This window comes from Vidua macroura, chromosome 17 (assembly GCF_024509145.1).
Source record: "Vidua macroura isolate BioBank_ID:100142 chromosome 17, ASM2450914v1, whole genome shotgun sequence".
Classification (NCBI taxonomy): Eukaryota; Metazoa; Chordata; class Aves; order Passeriformes; family Viduidae; genus Vidua; species Vidua macroura.
In genome coordinates this window covers 541896-558589 of record NC_071587.1, presented here as the reverse complement: position 1 = coordinate 558589, position 16694 = coordinate 541896, and the positions used below count along the sequence as shown (strand labels likewise).

Genomic DNA, 16694 nt, shown 5'->3' with positions numbered 1-16694 from the left:
AAATCTTTAGAGTTTTTGTAAAGAAATTATCATTTTTGCCAGTATTGGTCTGATACTTTGGCTTTGCATAACATGTAGACAAGATCCTCAGCCTACCCATAAACCTGAGGTCCCTTCAAACCTCTCCCCACCCCAGGGGGACAAGCAGGTCCTTTCCAGGTCCTTTTTACATCAAATGCCTCTGAGCCCTGTGCTGAGCAGGACAGCAGGGTGACATCCACAGCATTGCTTTCAGTGGCATGGTAGTGGCTTCCTGACCACAACCAGCTGGCCATGCCCAGAGCCACCATGCCAGTATCTGTGGCTGGTGGGGACCAGAGATCATGACCTGTTACACCCCCATTACCAGCAGCTGTAAATCACACCTGGCAGCTTCTCCACCTACCTGAGGTTTCTTGTCCCTTTCCTCTGGAGAGGGCTCTGTTTCTCTGTACACCACAGCTTTGGTTACCAGCATGTCGGGGTGCTGGAGTTTTGCCTCTTTGATTGCTAAAGCCAGTGCCTGGAAAGCAGAAGGGTGAGAGAGAGCATTTATTCTCCCTCTCCTGCAATCAGGCACCCTGACTGCAGCTAGAAAGCAGCTGAGTAGGATTCCAGGGAGCAGAGTGGGATTCCAGGAGGATAGGAATGCAGGGGTTCAGAGCTGAACCCACAGCAGCTTGGCAGAAGAGGCTGAAGCCCAGCATGGGAATCCAGCATGATTGGGAATTCATCCATGATTGGGAGCCCTCACGAGCTGCCTTTCTCTGCTGTTTTTCTGTACAGATGTGCCACTGAAACCTGGGCAGAGGAAAACACTAGAAAAATCTACAGGAATTATCAAATTCATTATCATAATTTTAAAAATTAATTTAGAGCCTTTTAATTATTTTATCTCTTTTTTTTTTCTTAATTAACAAATCCCAAAGGCTGAGGCCACAGGAAAATGACCCTGTGGACCTAAAGACTTGTGTCAGTCTTTGTTATTTCATCACAAAAGTGGGTCACTTTTTGTCGTCTGACACTGAGGCACCATTACCTGGAGAGACTTGACCTGTAGTGGGATTGTGCTAGAAGAGAGAGGTGACCTGGGTCACTTTGGAGTATTTCAACAGAGAAAGGGCACCTAGAAATGTGTTTATGACCATAAAAAAGTGACGCCATCACTCTGTTCTGCACTGGGATGTGGCCTTTGCCATGGTTTCATGGTGGGAGATGGCCTGAGGGTCACTGCACCCATGGAAACCTGCCCTGCTGGACACGTCTGGGGCCTCAGTGGTCAGTTTTTGGACAAAAGCAGTAAACAGGTTCAGCTAGAAGTAGAAACATGCAGTGCTGCATCCAGGGACAGCCAGAACTGGGCAAAGGCAGGGCATCCTGCTCCTACCTGGTCCTGGTCCACATCTTCATCTCCCGTGATGATGATGCGCTTCTCTATCCGGGTCTCGGAGAACCCTCCTTTCACAGTCTGTGTGAGGAGAAGGAGAGCTCTCACCCCTGTCCCAGCAGCCAGCTCCAGGCAGGGGAACCCTGCCACGGGAGCAGGAACAGCACCAGCATCCCCTCAGGAACTGCCCTTAATTCAGCAGAGCTCCCACTGCCCTTGACTCAGGGAGAAGTGTGGCACACAGCAGCCCCCGGGGGGAGGGGGGAAGGAGAAGGGCTGGGGCAGGTGCCAAGCACCCTCCTGCTGCTCAGCTCCCTCACAGAGCTGCTGCTATCTTTATAGAATCATGGAATCACTGAGGCTGGCAAAACTCTCTGAGATTTACCAAGCCCAACTGTTCCCCCAGCACTGCCAAGGCCACCGCTGACCATGTCCCCAGCTGCCACAGCTACACATCTTTGAAACCCCTCCAGGGATGAGACTCCACCACTGCCCTGGGCAGCCTGTGCCAGTGCCTGACCACCTTTCTGTGAGGAAATTTTCCCTGATACCCAATCTAAACTTCCCCTAGTGCAACTTGAGGCCATTTCCTCCCATCCTGTCCCTTTTTCCCTGGAAGAAAAGCGTGTATTTAATCTGGGGATGCAACGGCCCTGGGTAAGACCCTCTGCTGCAGCCTCATCTCCTTCACTTCCCACCCCTGGCCTGCCCTTCACTGAATGCACACCCCTGGCTGTGCCTGCCTGCTGTGGTCACACCTGGCTGGATGGGACAGGCAGCACCCAGGGCACAGAGCACTCTGTGGGATCGCCATTCCCATGGGACAGCACACAGCTCTTGGCTTGTTGGAAGGAGAGGGGCCCTTTCTGCTGTACCTAGCACAATATCAATCCACCCATCCCCTAATTCCAGTGGCAACCCTGAAGCTGCTCTCACCTTAGTAACGTGGGTGGTGGTGGAGGTGGAGAGCGTTTCCGCAGTGGCACTGAATATGCTGGTGAGCACCTCCTTGCCAGTGGAGCCACCCGAGATCTGCGGGACACGAGCAGTGCACTCAAGGGACATCCTGGGGGAGCCCCAGCCCAGCTCCCAGCCAGCCAGGACCTCCCCCTGGGATGTACCCTCTCAGCCAAGCATGGGAGGGGACAGATGGCAAGGGAAAAAGGCAATGAGTTGTGTTTCCAACTGCACCAAGGGCTTGGAGGGGACAGGGAGAGGTTTCCACAGGTATCCCAGGACCACAGCAGCTGGAGAGGGCCTCTGCAGTGGGCAGAGGGTCTCATGGCTGCTTTTGGCTCTTCCCTGCACACGCTCAGGCTACTCTAGCACAGAGTTCTCAGGCTGCCTCTGCCTCTGTCCATCCCACTGTGCATGCCAAGGGCTGGGAAGGCTGGGAAGGATGCACTGGTACTCCAGCCCCAGTGCCAGCTCTGTTCTCCCTGCAGCACAAAGGGATGAGCCTGGGGCAGCATCTGGTGTTTGGCCAGGCTGGACTCCATCAAAATGAAGGGGTGGAGTAAGAAATTCCTTTCCAGAGGAAGGGCTGTGCTGGGCAGGATGGTTGGTGGCCATCACCTCCACTGTGATCAGGAGACTTTGTGGGTGGTCTTGGGTGACCCCGCAGGACACCCAGGGCTAAATGCATCTCAGCCCACTGCACCAGGGACTGAGGTATTTTTGGGAATTTTCCTCCTTGGGATTTTTGGGAATTATCCTCCTCAGGCAGATGCTCAAGGTATGGATCTGGCATAGGAAAAAGCCCACAGGTCGAGGTCTACTGACTTCTTGCTCCCCAGACTTCTGAGCATCCTTCTTCCCTTCCCAGTACCAACACAACAGCCAGGTGCCAGTGCTGGGAACACAGCAGGGCCCAGTGGGACCAATCCCACCCACTCCCAGCCCTACAGGGTTGCCTTCCCCAACTTGGTCTTGCTGGTGGCACTATGTGCCCCCTCACCGGTGACAGGGAACGAAGGTCTGTAGTGGGAGCGGCTCCTTTGCCAGCCTTGGTGCCGTGATCCTGAAAGAAGAGCAGACAGGCACGTTGGCTCATGTTGGCATGGGGCAAATGTGGCAGGTGTCACCCTCCAAAGACACCCCCAGTGGGGCAGGGTCCCCCCAGCACAGCTGGCCCCAGTCACTCCTGCAGGAGCAGAGGGACCACAGGGGACAGTGGCTCTCCCACCCTCAAGGGCCAGCCCCACTTACTGAGGTCACCAGCGCTGTCTCTGTGGTGCCAGCCTGGGCAGTGGTGATGGTGGTGTCCCTGCTGCCTGGAGTGCCTCTGTCCACCTGCCAGGGCAAAGGAAACCAGGTGAGCCTGGAGGTGCCACCAGGGAGTGGGTGACACTTGCAGGGACAATGTGGCCATATCCTGCTGCCACAGGAAACCAGGGAGGGCCATGAAGCTACAGATTGTTGGTGGCTGTCACTCACTATAGATGTTCACTATAGGCATGGCAGGTGGGGCCAGGGACAATCAGACAATATCTCTGGCTGGGCTTTAGTTTGTGTTTTTTGGGGACTTCAGCAAGCCAAGGGCAAACAGAGACCCCCAACCACCCCACAAAGCCCCCGCCCTCCCCAGCGCTGCTGCCAGGGACAGGCTTTGCTGGGCTGAGGCTTTGGGGAGCCTCAGGGCTCAGCCTCTGGGGAGCCACCATGTCACCTGGGCCGTGTCTGTGGTGCTGACCCGATGGGGAGCGGAGCCTTCTGCTTCGGGCTTCTTCACAGTCACAGCATTTGCTTTTGGGGCTGAAGACTGCAGGAGGAACAGCAGAGAGTCAGCAGAGCCAGGCCCTGGGGCACAATGCCAACAGCCCTGAGTGCTCTGTCCATGGCACAGTGCTGGAAAGACCTTTAAGGTCCCTTCCAACCCAGCCACTCTAATTCTCTGCTCCTTGTGCAGCAGCCCCTGCAAAGCTTCCCTGTCCCGCTCCTTCGCAGGTGCCACACACACGATGTTCTGTGAAGGTCACATTGAGTCCTACCCAGGCAAACAGCAGGGCTGGGCTGCTGCCCTGGGCAGACAGGCACCACCCACAGTGCCCTATGACCCACACACCCCAAATCAGGCCTGCTGCTCTGTCCCTGGGATTTTCTGGATAGAGTTTTAGACACCAAGGATAAGGACAAACTGTTCTTCGAAGGCCAAGTGAGACCCACCAAACCAGTTTCATGCCTGTGCTGCAGCCATTTTATGATCTGTACCAGCTCCTGGTGTGTCTGGGTACACCCAGGGTGTCAGAGCCTCAGGGGAATGGACACAGGCTGCCAGCACTACCCTGCTGCAGGAAACTGGAGCTGCCAAGGGCTCCTGCGTGGGGGATGCTTCACCAGTGCTCAGAATTCCCGAGCCAATAGCCCCCTGCCCACACTGGCCCTGGAGCGGATCCCCCATGGCCACAGCTCCACACCAGGGTTTCCAGGCTGGCTCAGCGTCAGCTCCCTCTAATTCTGCAGCTCTTTCCTGGCTTTAGGTCTGGACTAACCTTGGCAGCTCTGCCCAGCACTGGGGACTTACCTGCAGGGCTGGAGGCTGCCCTAGATGGATGGGCCGGAGATGGCCCTGGCCCAGCACAGAGACAAGGCCACATAGAGCTGGGGCTGGTTCTGCTATTCTGTCCCCGTGAGTGCAATCAGCCCCACACACATGCACATGCAATTTTGTTAGCCCTGCTATGACCCCTCCCAGCACAGAGTGACCCTCCATGAGCTCCAGGGCGGTTCCACGAGGCCAATCCCTCCCAGACCCAGCATGACCAGAGATGTTAGTGGGCAGCACATGACTCTGCACTACACAGACTGGCCACTGAATTCATGCAGGACACGAGGACAGCTCCTATGGTTAGTGCCACGTGCCCTCCCTGCGGTGCACATGCTGCTATGGGCTGAGAGTAGGGCAGCCACACGCAGGGACAGAGGTGACAGTGACTTCTCCTGGTTAGCAGATGCACGAAGCACGTGACAGAGCCATGCAACACAGACACAGCGTGCATGGGCAGGAATGGGGGTGGCAGCCAGCATTCTCCCCAAAACCGGGAGCATACACCCGCCGGGCACAAGGGACACGAAGGCACGATGGCACCGGACCGGTCCCGGTGAATGGTGTCCCTGTGTACCTCTGGCTGGGAGACATCTGGGCTGGGCTGGGAGACCTTATCCCTGCCTTTGAGATCCTCTTCCAGTCCAGGAACTACTTTGTCAGTGTGCTGGAAGGAAACCAAGCCTTCATCTTCTGTTTCACTCTTGTCCTTGTCCAGCTCGGGCAGGCTCCGGGAGATGTCCTCAAAGGCCGTGCCATGGAAGTCCCCGATGACGGTGAAGTCCACCTCCGCTTCCAGACTGGAGGTTGAGCTGACAGTGATACTGGAGCACTTGCGCTCAATGGCCAGGTGGTTGTCCTTCAGGAAGACCGAGTCCTTCTCCTGGTCGGGCTCCTCGTCACCGGTGTCACTCTCGGGGGCCCTGTGCCGGGGCGGTTTCACCCTCTCCTCAGGGCCATCCCTCACGCCTGCTCTCTGAAGGAGACACAATCGTGGAGAGACGGGGCCGTGAGCACCGCGGGGCAGCACCGGCGGGGACACGGCAGCAGGAGGAGGAGGAGGAGGAGGAGGAGGAGGAAGGCTGCAGCAAACATCACAGAGTAGAGTCAAACACAACTCAAGCATGGAGACCGAAACCTTTCTGACAGCAGTGGCTTTGCTGGGGGAGAGAAGACGACTCCATTGGATTGTGCCAAAAGTTTGTTGGCAATGAATCATCTCAAAAAGGCTCGGTCAGACAAAAAAAAAAGCTCGGCCAGTTTGGAGGCACTTCAGTGCACTGGTGGAAGCAGATGGATGCAAAACAATGGGTCTGACAGGAGACATTCAGAAAGAGCTCAGATGAAGGGCTATCACATGTCAGTGACTCAAAAAAACAAACAAGGGAAAGAAAGAGAGAAGAGTTTGAAAGGAAAGGGCCCAACAGCCAGGCACGATGAGGGAGAAGCAAAGGAGGGTGCCAATTCCACTGAGGAGGAGTGAGCCAATTCCACTGAGCATCCTGTGAAGCATCACCCTGGGGGGAAGGTCCAGCCCAACAGCTGCCCTGGGGTGAGTCTGCCCCACTGACATCACCTGCCCCTCCAGAGGCCTCAGGTGAGTCACAGGGTGACCTGGTCAGTGTAATTGACAGCATGGCCAGAGCCAAGGGATGACCTCCCTCCATCCACTCTTCTCCAGACACGGACATACCTCTCAACTCTGCCATCGGAGGGGACGTGTCCCATTGCCACACTTTGTCATGAAGCCATGGGAAATCTACACCCAGTTGTCCCTTAGGAACAGCTCTAAGCCCACCGATGCCAGAGGAAACCCCACCTCCTGGCCTCTGCTCCAAGCGTTTGCAGCCAGGGCCATCCCCCATAGGCCAGACTGTGCTGGCACACCCCTCCCTCGGCACTGTGGGAGGTTGAGAGGTATGGGCGAAACACAGGGTGTCCAGCAGCACCAGGGGAGCACGCCTGCAGACACGTGTGGGGGTGTGTGTCTGACCAATACATACAAAGAGCCCTGCAAGGGGAGCGGAGGGGCAGCACAGCCCTGGCCACGGGGCGAGCGCTCACACTGCCGGGAGAAGCACTTAGCAAAACAGCACTGAGACCTGCGAGACCACTGGAACAGCAGCCTTTACATTCTCTTCTTTCAGGCTGGATTTTATTGATGGGTCACATAAATCCTTTTCTTCCCCACTTGGTTCCTGAGATTTGCTCTGTATTAGAGAAAAGGGTTAGTCGGAAGGAAATGAACTCTGCAGGAGCTGCTCTAGCGCTCACGAGAGCGAGGGAAGATACTCCATCACCCGGCCACCAGCTGGCTGAAGGCAGGGCAGGGTGGCAGCTAAGCAAGATGGGGTAATCAACCAATGCAGGAAATGCAGGGGTGAAGCTGGAAGCATGGGCACGCTGCTGCTGGGGCTGTGTCCGTGACAGTCCCAGCTCCTCCAGCCACTCCCATGGTGCCCTCTCCTGCTCCCAGCCACGGAACTCAGGTGCCCCTCCTGGATTCAGTGAGCGGCATTCTCCAGGGAGCCAAAATGTTGGGGGGGGGGCGCAAAACAAAAGCTGATGAACCAACTGGGCAGCGGCTGCGCATGCAGCCAGTGAAGCCTGACCACAGACACAGACAGAGAGGACAGGGATGCAAAGCGCCTGCTGCCAGTCAATGGATGTGTGAGGAGCCACTGGACACGGGCAGACCCACAGAACATGCGCACGAATGTCCCGTCTGGATGGTTCAGTGCAGTTACCACGGCCTCAGCCAGGGTGAGCTCACAGCCAGAGTCGGGCGAGGCCAGGTCGGCACTGTCTTCTTCGTGCTCGGGCTCAGCAGAGACTTGTTCCTTCAGGGAGTGTGGCTGGGAGGTGTCTCCTGAACCAGCCCCTTGCCCGAGGGCCAAGGAGCCCACACTGGACACAGGTCCCACTGCAGGGGGTGAGGTGAGGCTGGTGCTCAAAGGCACATCCTGTGCCAGATTTGTCTTCCCCGTGGCTGTCACCGATGTCTCAGCTTCAGGCACGTGCTCCTGTCCCTCCTGGGCTGCCCTTCGCTCCACTTTGCCTTGCTCAAACATCTTGATCTTGGAAGCCACGGAAGTTTCCCTGTAGCTCTTGCTGTCCTCCTGGTTTCCTGGGGCCACAGTAGCATCCCTGTGCTCCTGGGTCACAGCTCCTGCCAGCCCAGACATGCACACCGACACCCCAGGCTCTGCTGGATGTGTCCCACCACTTGATTGCCCTGCCCCACCTTCATTCACCAGGGCAGGGAGCTGGGATGCCTTGCTTCCTTGGCACAATCCTGCTGTAGGGGACTGGAAGTGTGGGACATCAGCAGCTGCTCTGGAAGGAGAGTCATCCTGCAGTGGCTGCCCCATAGCCAGGTCACTGTCCCTGGTGCCTTCTGTGACTGTCTGGCTCCCACCCTGCAGATCTTGTCCAACACTGAACTCCGAGTCCTGGTGTGGCTCTTGTGCTTTGAGATGTGCAGTGTGGAGGGGCAAGTCCCTCAGGATTGTCTCAGTCTGGTGTTCTGCTTCTTCTCCCTTGGGAGGCAGCTCAGCCATGCCAAGGCTTTTGTCATGGGACAGTTGTTCCATCCCAGAGCCTTCATCTCTGGTTGGCTTCCCTGACCCTGAGCCCTGGAAGAGCTCTTTGATCATGGGTTTCTCCTCCTGCAGTGGCTCTTCAGTGGCAGGCACATTGCTCTGTGCTGTGTCCATGTCCTGGGCCACCTCCTTGGTGGCTAGGGCTCTAACCTGGATTGACTCTTCTGCAGTGTCTGTGTTTTGGGGTGGTTCTCCTGTAACAGGACTTGTTCCCTGATGGGGTTTCCATGAGGCAAATCCCACATTTTGGGATTGTTCTTCAGCTTCAGGATCGGTGCCCACAGGTAGTGCCACCTGCATGGAGGGGCTCACATGCTTGGGCATGGCCACCTCTCTGGCAGGGCTGGTGCCCAGGGATAAGTCTGTGCCCTGAGGCTCCGTACCCAGAGATGACTCTGCAGGGACTGTGCTGGGTCTCTGGGGAAGGGGTGGAGGGACAGGAGCACTGGGTTTGTCCCCCTCCAACCCCACGGTGTGAGTGTGGCCCTGCCAAGACCCAGCTGATGATGGAGGTGACTTGGGCTCTATCTCTTCCATCTGAAGAACCACTCTGGCACTTTCCTCCCTGTCACTGTCTGCTCCAACCCTTCCCAAAAAACCCTCCAGTGCTGGGCAGATGTCTGGGGACTCTGCTGGGCTCCCTCTGTGCTCCTCAGCCCTGGGGCCATCCCCTGCCAGGCCACATGGCTTCAAGCCTCCCACCGAGCTCTGCAGCTCCTCTGGTCCCACCTCCTGGGAACACAGCAGGGCTTCACTTCCCGTGGGTGTTCCTCCAGGCACCCCAACACCAGGTGCCTTCTCTGGCTGCAGGGACGGCTCTTCCCACCCTGAGAGGGGATGCCCCCCCAGGCTGGTCCCATCACAGCCCATCCCAGGCATCTCCAGTGTTCCAGTGGGTTTTTCAGACACTGTCCTGTGCTGGTGACTTGCTGAGGAGAGGGCTTGGAACCCTTCTGCCACAGGTGTGGTGTGCCTGGATCCCTCCCCGGTTGTATTTACTGGGGCTTCTGGTCTCTCCTCCAAGCCAAGGCACCCACCAGTGTCCAAGACCAGGTGTTTTTTACTGTCCTTCTCCTCCCCATCTGGGTCTCCTAAGTAGATGATCCTCTGAGTTGCAGAAGTCTCTGAGCTGTCGTCACCAGCCTTCACTTTAATTTTCAGGAGCTCTGGGGCTGTGGCTGGCACTCTGGCCTCCTGCTTCTTGAAGGCTGCAAAAGCACGTTCCTTGGAGAGCATCTCACCTTCTCCCTGGGGAGGCTCTGGCTCCAAAATCTTGGTCCTTTGCCTCTCTTCAGGCTGCTGACAGGGCTTGGGCAGCCCTGGCTCCCTGGTGGCTATGCCTTTGCCTGGCTCTTGGGGCTCCCTCTCCATGCTCTCAGGGGGTGGATGTGCCTCCCCTGGGCTGGACTCACCCCTGCTTTCCTTCTCATAGAGATCATCCTCCCACACAGACTCAAAATCCTCGGGACTAGCAATCATTTTGGCTCTCTTCCTCGTCTCCAAGGCTGCAGCTGCCGGCTCTTCCTGGCCTGCCATGTCCTTGGCTTTCCCTACCGTCACCACCACTTTTGTCAGGCTCCCACTCATGCTCCCCTCCGAGGTCCCTGCATGTGCTTCTTCCGTCTTGGCTCTCAGAGTTTTCCTCAGAGCTACAGCTTCCAGCCTAGGGGCTTCTCTCTCTATAAATACCCAGTGCTCCGAGCCCTGTATTGCAATTTGAGCAAGAAGAGTTAAATGCATCATAAACCCCGGCCCCAAGTGCTGCTGGCATGAGTGGCACAGCTGGTCTGCCTGGCACAGGGCTGGCGACATCATCATCATCATTGTCATTATTAATATTATTATTAATATTGTTCTCATCAAGGCCAGAGTTGAGGCTCTGTACAAAGAGCCTAGCAACTCATTGATGGGAGGGGGACTGGAAATAAGGGGCTGATGCCACACTGGGGACTGAGCCAGTGTCCTCTCTGGGGACAGTGCTTTGCTCTGCGTGGTGGCTCCCTGACACACTTTCAATACCTGGGGCTCTGCTGGTGGCACAGAGTGGGAGTGGAGCTCTCAGTAGACACATTAACAACCACCAGGGTCTCTCTGGAGGCAGGGGAACACAACTGGCTGTCCCCTTGTTTTCAGCTGGCTCTCGCAATTCCCAGGGGTGAGATTTCATTGGAAACAAGGCCCTGGGTTTTGGGTAGCTTCACTCTCAGCTCCATCCACATGGCCTAAGTATTTGTCAGAATGCCAAGAACACGAGCAGGGAAAGAAACCACTGCAAGCCATCAGCAAGGCCCTGTCCCTTTCTACCAGATGCTGCAGCTCAGATTCCCCAAAAGGCCATCCCTCCTTTCCAGCTCACCAGGGACATCACCTCAGAACCCAGCCACGCTGAAAACAAGTGTTCAGAAACTGTCACCTGTGAAAGGCTCCCTGTGAAGTGTAAAAGACCACAGGCTCAGCAGCAGGACCAAGCAAAGGCCATGGAGCATCCTGCAGCATGGCCACAGCAGGAATGTTACTGTGCTGCTGGCAGGGGACACCAGGTCACTGCTGCCAGGGACACCTTGTACATCCACATGCTCATCCTGCACATCAGCTAAAGGCCTCATGAGGGCCAAGAACAAAGCACCGCTAAAATCCAGCCACTTTTGGAACAGCAGGTAGGAAATAACTCACAGGAAGAGAGTTTCAGGAGAACATCTGCACCATGAGGCAGCTCAGCCACCCCTGGCAGCACAAGAAGAGGGCAGTGCTAGGGCTCCCCATGGGGCTGACACTGCCCATGGCACAGCCTGCCTGGGCACAGCCTGCAGCAGGGGCAAAGATGGGCACCAGGATGCACTCCAGGCCCAGGGAGGGGACTGCCTGTCTGCTCCCTCTCCAGCCAGGAACAGCAATCCATGGAAACATGAGCCTCGCCCCATGCAGGGGGCTGGGGGAATGTTTGCAGCAGTTGCCCCCAAAATGCAAACCTAGTGACTGATACTGGAGAAAGGGAAACAGGGGGAGAGGGGAGCAGAGCCAGAGGGAGAGAAGGGAAGATAATATTAGAGGAGAGAAAGAGAGGAGGAAAACTAGTTACTAGTGGAAGAGCTCCCAAAGAAATGAGAAGTCACTGAAGGCCCCCAGCAGAAAAATGCCATTCCCAGCTGCTGCTTTCTCTGCCAGGTGGCAAAGGAAGCAGAGCTCCCTCGACACAGTGCTGCAAGCCCTGCCCTTGCCCTCACTGCAGCTCCCTGCCTGCCCCTGCCCCAGGCTCTGCCAAGATTCCATCTGCCCCCAAAATCCCCAGGAGACTGCAGGGAAGCACTCGGGGGCTGTGCTGGGGTACAGCCCATGGGCCCCCAAGAGAACACCCCACCCCTGAGGGCAGGAAGGTACCAGCTCCTCACAGTGCCAGGACATCCACAGGGATGGGCAGCAAGGACTCTGTGCCAGAGTCCTCTGTGTCTCTCCTCCTCTGTGCCAGAAGGACCCTTGGCAGGGACTCTGCCCTGGCCAGGCAGCCCCACTGAGCAGCAGGGTCTGCAGGAGACCTGACCCCCAGCCCCCTCCAGCACGAGCCTCTCCCACAGCCCCTTACCCTGCACCAGCTGCTGTCCAGCTCCCTTCCTCCACTCCCGCTTCCAGTGCAGCTTTTGTTCCTTCCCAGTCCATAGAACTGGGAACAGAGCCCATCAATGCCTGCCAGGAGCAGCGGCTGCCCTGGGCTCATTCCCAGGTGGGTCTGACCCATGGCAGCAGCATCCCCCTGGCTGGGAGGCTCTCTGGGCTGCTGGGCAGCCCACGCTGCTCTGGCACTCATTCCCTCTGCACTCCCTCCTGCTGTTCAGCAGCCATGCTCAGCCAGGACACCGCTCACTTTCCTGAGGTTGCAGCAGCTTCTCTCCTGCTCCTGCCCTGCTGTCCCACTGCCGGACCTGTTCTCAGCCAGAACAAGGATGGACAGCTTGTGGGCACATGTACAAATCTCCTCAGCAAAGCCCTCTCATCCCTCTTCTCTGGCTGCAAACCAGAGTCCTTTGGAGGAGATCTTCCCTGGGCAAAGGGGATGATTTTCTTCAGGCTCCTCTTCTGAGTTAAGGCCCAAGATAAATGTAGATCAAAAAGTTTGGCCCCTGGAACATGTTCATCCATGACAGGACCTCTTCACCCAGTCAGGAAAACCCCAGAGTTTCAGATTTATTTCCAAATCAGCTTCTTCCTTCTCCTCAGACTCTTGAGATGAGCACAGCCCAACTCAAAGGACATCCAGCTCCTCCTTGGTGTGATATGAACTCTGCTCTGGAGGGCTCTGGCCACAGCTCACAGCTCAGAGCAGCCCTTTGTCTCCAGAGCCTGAGGGCTCTGGGGTGTAGCAGGCAGAGGCCCTGCAAGGCCTCCCTGGCGGTCACTCGCCTAAGATAAGAAATGCAGAGTCACGATGACTGGACCAAAGCAGCCCCTCTTCTGCCCTCAGACCCTTGTTATCTCTCTGTAAGGCTATAGATCGTATTCTCCTCAACCCTGGCCATTGGACTATTACCAACATCCCAGTATCCTACATAAACCCCATCTCTGCCCAGTTTGGCAGAAGAGCTGTCACTGGAACCCTGTGCAGGACCTGCCAATAAAAGACACCGCTGCAGAACTCCACACAGACTTCTCCTCTCTCCATCCCTGCGTCTGCCGAGGCACTTGCGAGCACAGAGCAAAATCACTTAAGAGCTGAACTCACAGAGCTGAAATCACTCCAGAGTTGCTCACTAAAGTTGCCTGCAGCTGGGAACTAGCCCGAGGGCTCAGACAGGCTGCGCCTCATCAGCACAGCGCTATCCGGGACAGCTACGGCGGCAGCTGCCCAAGGGACCCCTGGGAACCCAGGCCATCATGCTGGGGGATGCTTGGATCAAATCTCTGGATACTGGGGCACATCCCCCAGGGAAGGAGGGAGCTCATGAGCTTTGGAGGTCAGTGGGCTGGAGGATGGAGCCACAGCACTGAAGGGATGATGCTGGGAAGTCTCTGTCCAGAGACCAGCATTGACCTCCCAAGGGATAAGTGACTTTCACACTTCCTGCCCTCCCTCCCTCCCCATGCATCTGCTCTAGGGACAAGAACAACTGGGAAGGCCATTCCCACTGTGGCCTAGGCAGCACAAAAGACAGAAAGGAAAGAGGACAGCAGGGAGCAGAGACAGCCTCTGCTCCTGCCAACGGGGGCCACAACCTTGGAGAGCCCCAGGCACATAGGGGGCTTCTCCGTTGGGCATCCTTCAGTGCCCCTGCTGCTCTTCACTGCTTTGAAGGAGACCCAGCTCACCTGAGAGGAAAGCACAGCCTCAGGCAAGGATAAAGAGGGAATGAGGTGCTGGGAGAAAACCGGGGGCTGGAGAGGCTCCTGACACTGCCCAGTCCAGCGTTCTTGTCTTCCAGCAGGAATGGGGACAGAGGGCTGCAAGTGACAGACCACCCAACCTCAGTGGGCCTGCTGCCCATGGGCACCAGGGGACCTTCTGGCAGTGATGCAGTGATGAGAGCTCCAGGCTCTGCAAATGTGCTGTCCTTGTGCCATCACCCCCTCGGGGCCATGAATCTCTCAGGGAGACCACAGGCTCTGGCCTGTGGGGATATGTGGGGACATGCCAGGGCCAAGTCTCAGTCACAGATGCCTGGAGAGAAACCACAGGTGTGGCCACCTTAGCACCTGTACCCCAGCTCAGGCTGGGCACACCGAGGGCAAGACTGACTCAGGAGATGTGTGTGCACTTCACACCTGCTGTTTCTGTCCTCCAGCTCTGAAATACTGGAATGGGGAGGGTGCAAACATGGACCAGGAGATGCTGTTGCTCCGTTGAAGGTGCCATATCTTTGCTGAAACCCAGGCTGTGCCCAAGCCCTCCCTGACCCCCATCCTGCCTCCTGGGGATTGCTTCAGCCAGCCCAGGTTCAGGCTTCTGCCCATGCTAGTGACTCCTGCATGGACTAAGGGACATCCACATGGAGCAAGAGTGTGCCCAGCCTGTCCCCCACCTCTCTGCCTCTCTCTGGGGTGCTCAGGCAGGACAAGTGCAATCCTGCCAGAACCAAGGCGCAAACCCCAGCCTGCTTCTGCTCAGTGAAGGCACCACTCTTGGCTGTCCCCTCCCTTGAGCTAAACCCGCACACAGGGGGTGGCGGAGAGCTCACACCCCTCACACTCCAACAGAGCGTGACCTGGCTGTGCACAGGCATGAGTCCAAGGATGCCTCTAAGGATGCCCTTTGTCAGGATGCCTGGGCCTAGGGAACTCCAGCTGCAGCCAGGACAGCCTGAGGCTGCTGGAGCAGCCACCCAGGTGTCCAGGCCATCGGGTCACCCCTACCTTGGGACCCTCAGTACTGGGCTCCAGCACGGCCCTGCACCAGCACTGGGAGCTCTCTCCAGGAACACATCTCAGAGTCCAGCAGGAACAGCCAGGGGAGAGGTTTCACCAACAGCCCTGTCCTGGGAGGGATCCTGCCTATCACCAGAAAGGGGACCCACCCATGGGCAGCCCGGCTCAGAGGGCACAAGACCCATTGGCAGGCTGGGGATCCCCATGGTGAGAGTGAGAGGTGGGGGAGAAAGAGAATAGCGACAACCTCAGGAGAGGAGACAAGGCTTTTCTGAGTGAAAGACTCCATGCTTAGGGAAGCTCCACGCTCAGATGCAAAATCGTCTAAGGTGTCCTCTTCCATCGTCTGTGTCAGCACGGAAACCCCAGCACCCACGGGGAGAGAGAGAGGGAGACAGAGACAGAGAGACAAAGAGAGAGAGAGAGAGAGAGAGAGAAAGGGAGAATTTGAGAAGGAATGAAGGAACAAAGGGTGGGCAGGTGGGTGAACAGATGGATGAATGGATGGAAGGATTGATAGATAGATGGACAGAGGTCACAGCTGTGCCAGCTCTAGATGCTCCATTCACATCTCTGCATCTGATATATTCCATGGTAAAATCAATGTGAGGGAAAGCCTCTCTTCTTCTTCCCAGCTGAGTGCTTTTTGAGGGGCCACAGCCCCCCCCTGCAGCTCCAATATCAAGGCAGTGCTGGGACCCAGTGAGAACACGGGCACATCCCAAATTTCCCGCAGAGCCCATGCCCTCTGCATGACAGGGGGCAGTCAGGGCAGAGCAGCCCCACGTGTGGCACCCAATCTCCTGGAGCCACGTCCCCTGCTGCGGGCACAGCACTGGCTCAGAGCCCTGCCAAGGGACAGCAGGCAGGGAAGGTCCCTGGCAGGGACAGGGCATCCAGGCTGGCAGGGGGACACTCCTGTCACATGCTGCTACACTGAGCCCAGCAGGGCCCTAGGCCACAGAGCCCAGCTGTGCCACATCCCATCCCTTCAGCCACCCTCCAGCACTGGGGGCTGTCCTGGCACCCCAATTCCAGCACTCTCCTGTTGCCCCCACACAGTGCAAAGCCAGTGTGCAGAATGCCCAGAAGGGAGGATGTGGCTTTGGGATGCCAGCATGGCACCACTCACCTTCCACCTCCTCCCACCATCCAGGTTCCACTGCTGAGAGCACCATGGGGCACCCCTGCACAGGAGCCTGATCCTGCTCTGCTGGGGACACCCCTGGGCAGGAACTGCACTGGCCCTACCCCACAGGCTGCTCCTGAGAAGAGTGAGCAAAACCCCATCCCATGGGCCACCAGAGCCACAGCCCACCTCTCAGGTACCCCCAAAGCCCCTCCAGGCAAGGGCTGCTCAGTCTCCTGCAGTGCCCAGGGAGAACCCCCACCAGCAGTGAAAATGGTTCAAAAACATAGAAACAACACCCCTGTCCCCAGCACATCACTCCCACTGAGCTTCCTCAGGGCAGGATGGGACCTGAAGGACTCCTCCCCAACAGATCCTGACCCTCTCTGGAAGAGCAGCAGCAGAACAAACCTCAGTGGCCTTTTCAGGGGTTCCCTTTGGTGTTTCATCCTCGTGCTTGGGTGAGGAAGAGGCTGGTGAGGAAGGCAGCCTCCTGTCCCGGTCCCTGTGAACCAGTTTGCTGTTGGGTTCCTTCAGGGTCCGCTTCAGCTCATTGATGCTGGCCTGATGCTTCAGCAAAACGTCCTCTGGCTTGTCTAAAAACTTGGGAAGGAGAGAGGAAGAGAGAGATGGTTAAAGCAGCAGCCCAGTCCAAAGGGATGAGCAGGGGCACCGGAAGGGTTGGTGTCACACTGGGCTGGA

At 57.1% G+C, this 16694-nt stretch overlaps 1 protein-coding gene across 11 annotated transcripts in view; it reads right to left on the bottom strand.

Annotated features, from left to right (window-relative positions):
* EPB41L1 (erythrocyte membrane protein band 4.1 like 1) overlaps window positions 1-16694 on the bottom strand; it is a 63201-nt gene that overhangs the window by 3627 nt on the left and 42880 nt on the right. For 3 of the 11 annotated variants that reach the window (XM_053992586.1, XM_053992589.1, XM_053992587.1), the window contains 11 exons: window positions 16404-16595; window positions 15111-15209; window positions 7658-10216; window positions 7013-7120; window positions 5488-5886; window positions 4035-4127; window positions 3575-3658; window positions 3324-3386; window positions 2303-2398; window positions 1367-1447; window positions 386-502 (listed from right to left, as the gene is read on the bottom strand). In XM_053992586.1, the coding sequence (XP_053848561.1) occupies window positions 386-502; window positions 1367-1447; window positions 2303-2398; window positions 3324-3386; window positions 3575-3658; window positions 4035-4127; window positions 5488-5886; window positions 7013-7120; window positions 7658-10216; window positions 15111-15209; window positions 16404-16595 (3891 nt within the window). The remainder of the gene's footprint in view (window positions 1-385; window positions 503-1366; window positions 1448-2302; window positions 2399-3323; window positions 3387-3574; window positions 3659-4034; window positions 4128-5487; window positions 5887-7012; window positions 7121-7657; window positions 10217-15110; window positions 15210-16403; window positions 16596-16694) is intronic. The other 8 variants (XM_053992595.1, XM_053992596.1, XM_053992588.1 and 5 more) reach the window with 7 other exon arrangements.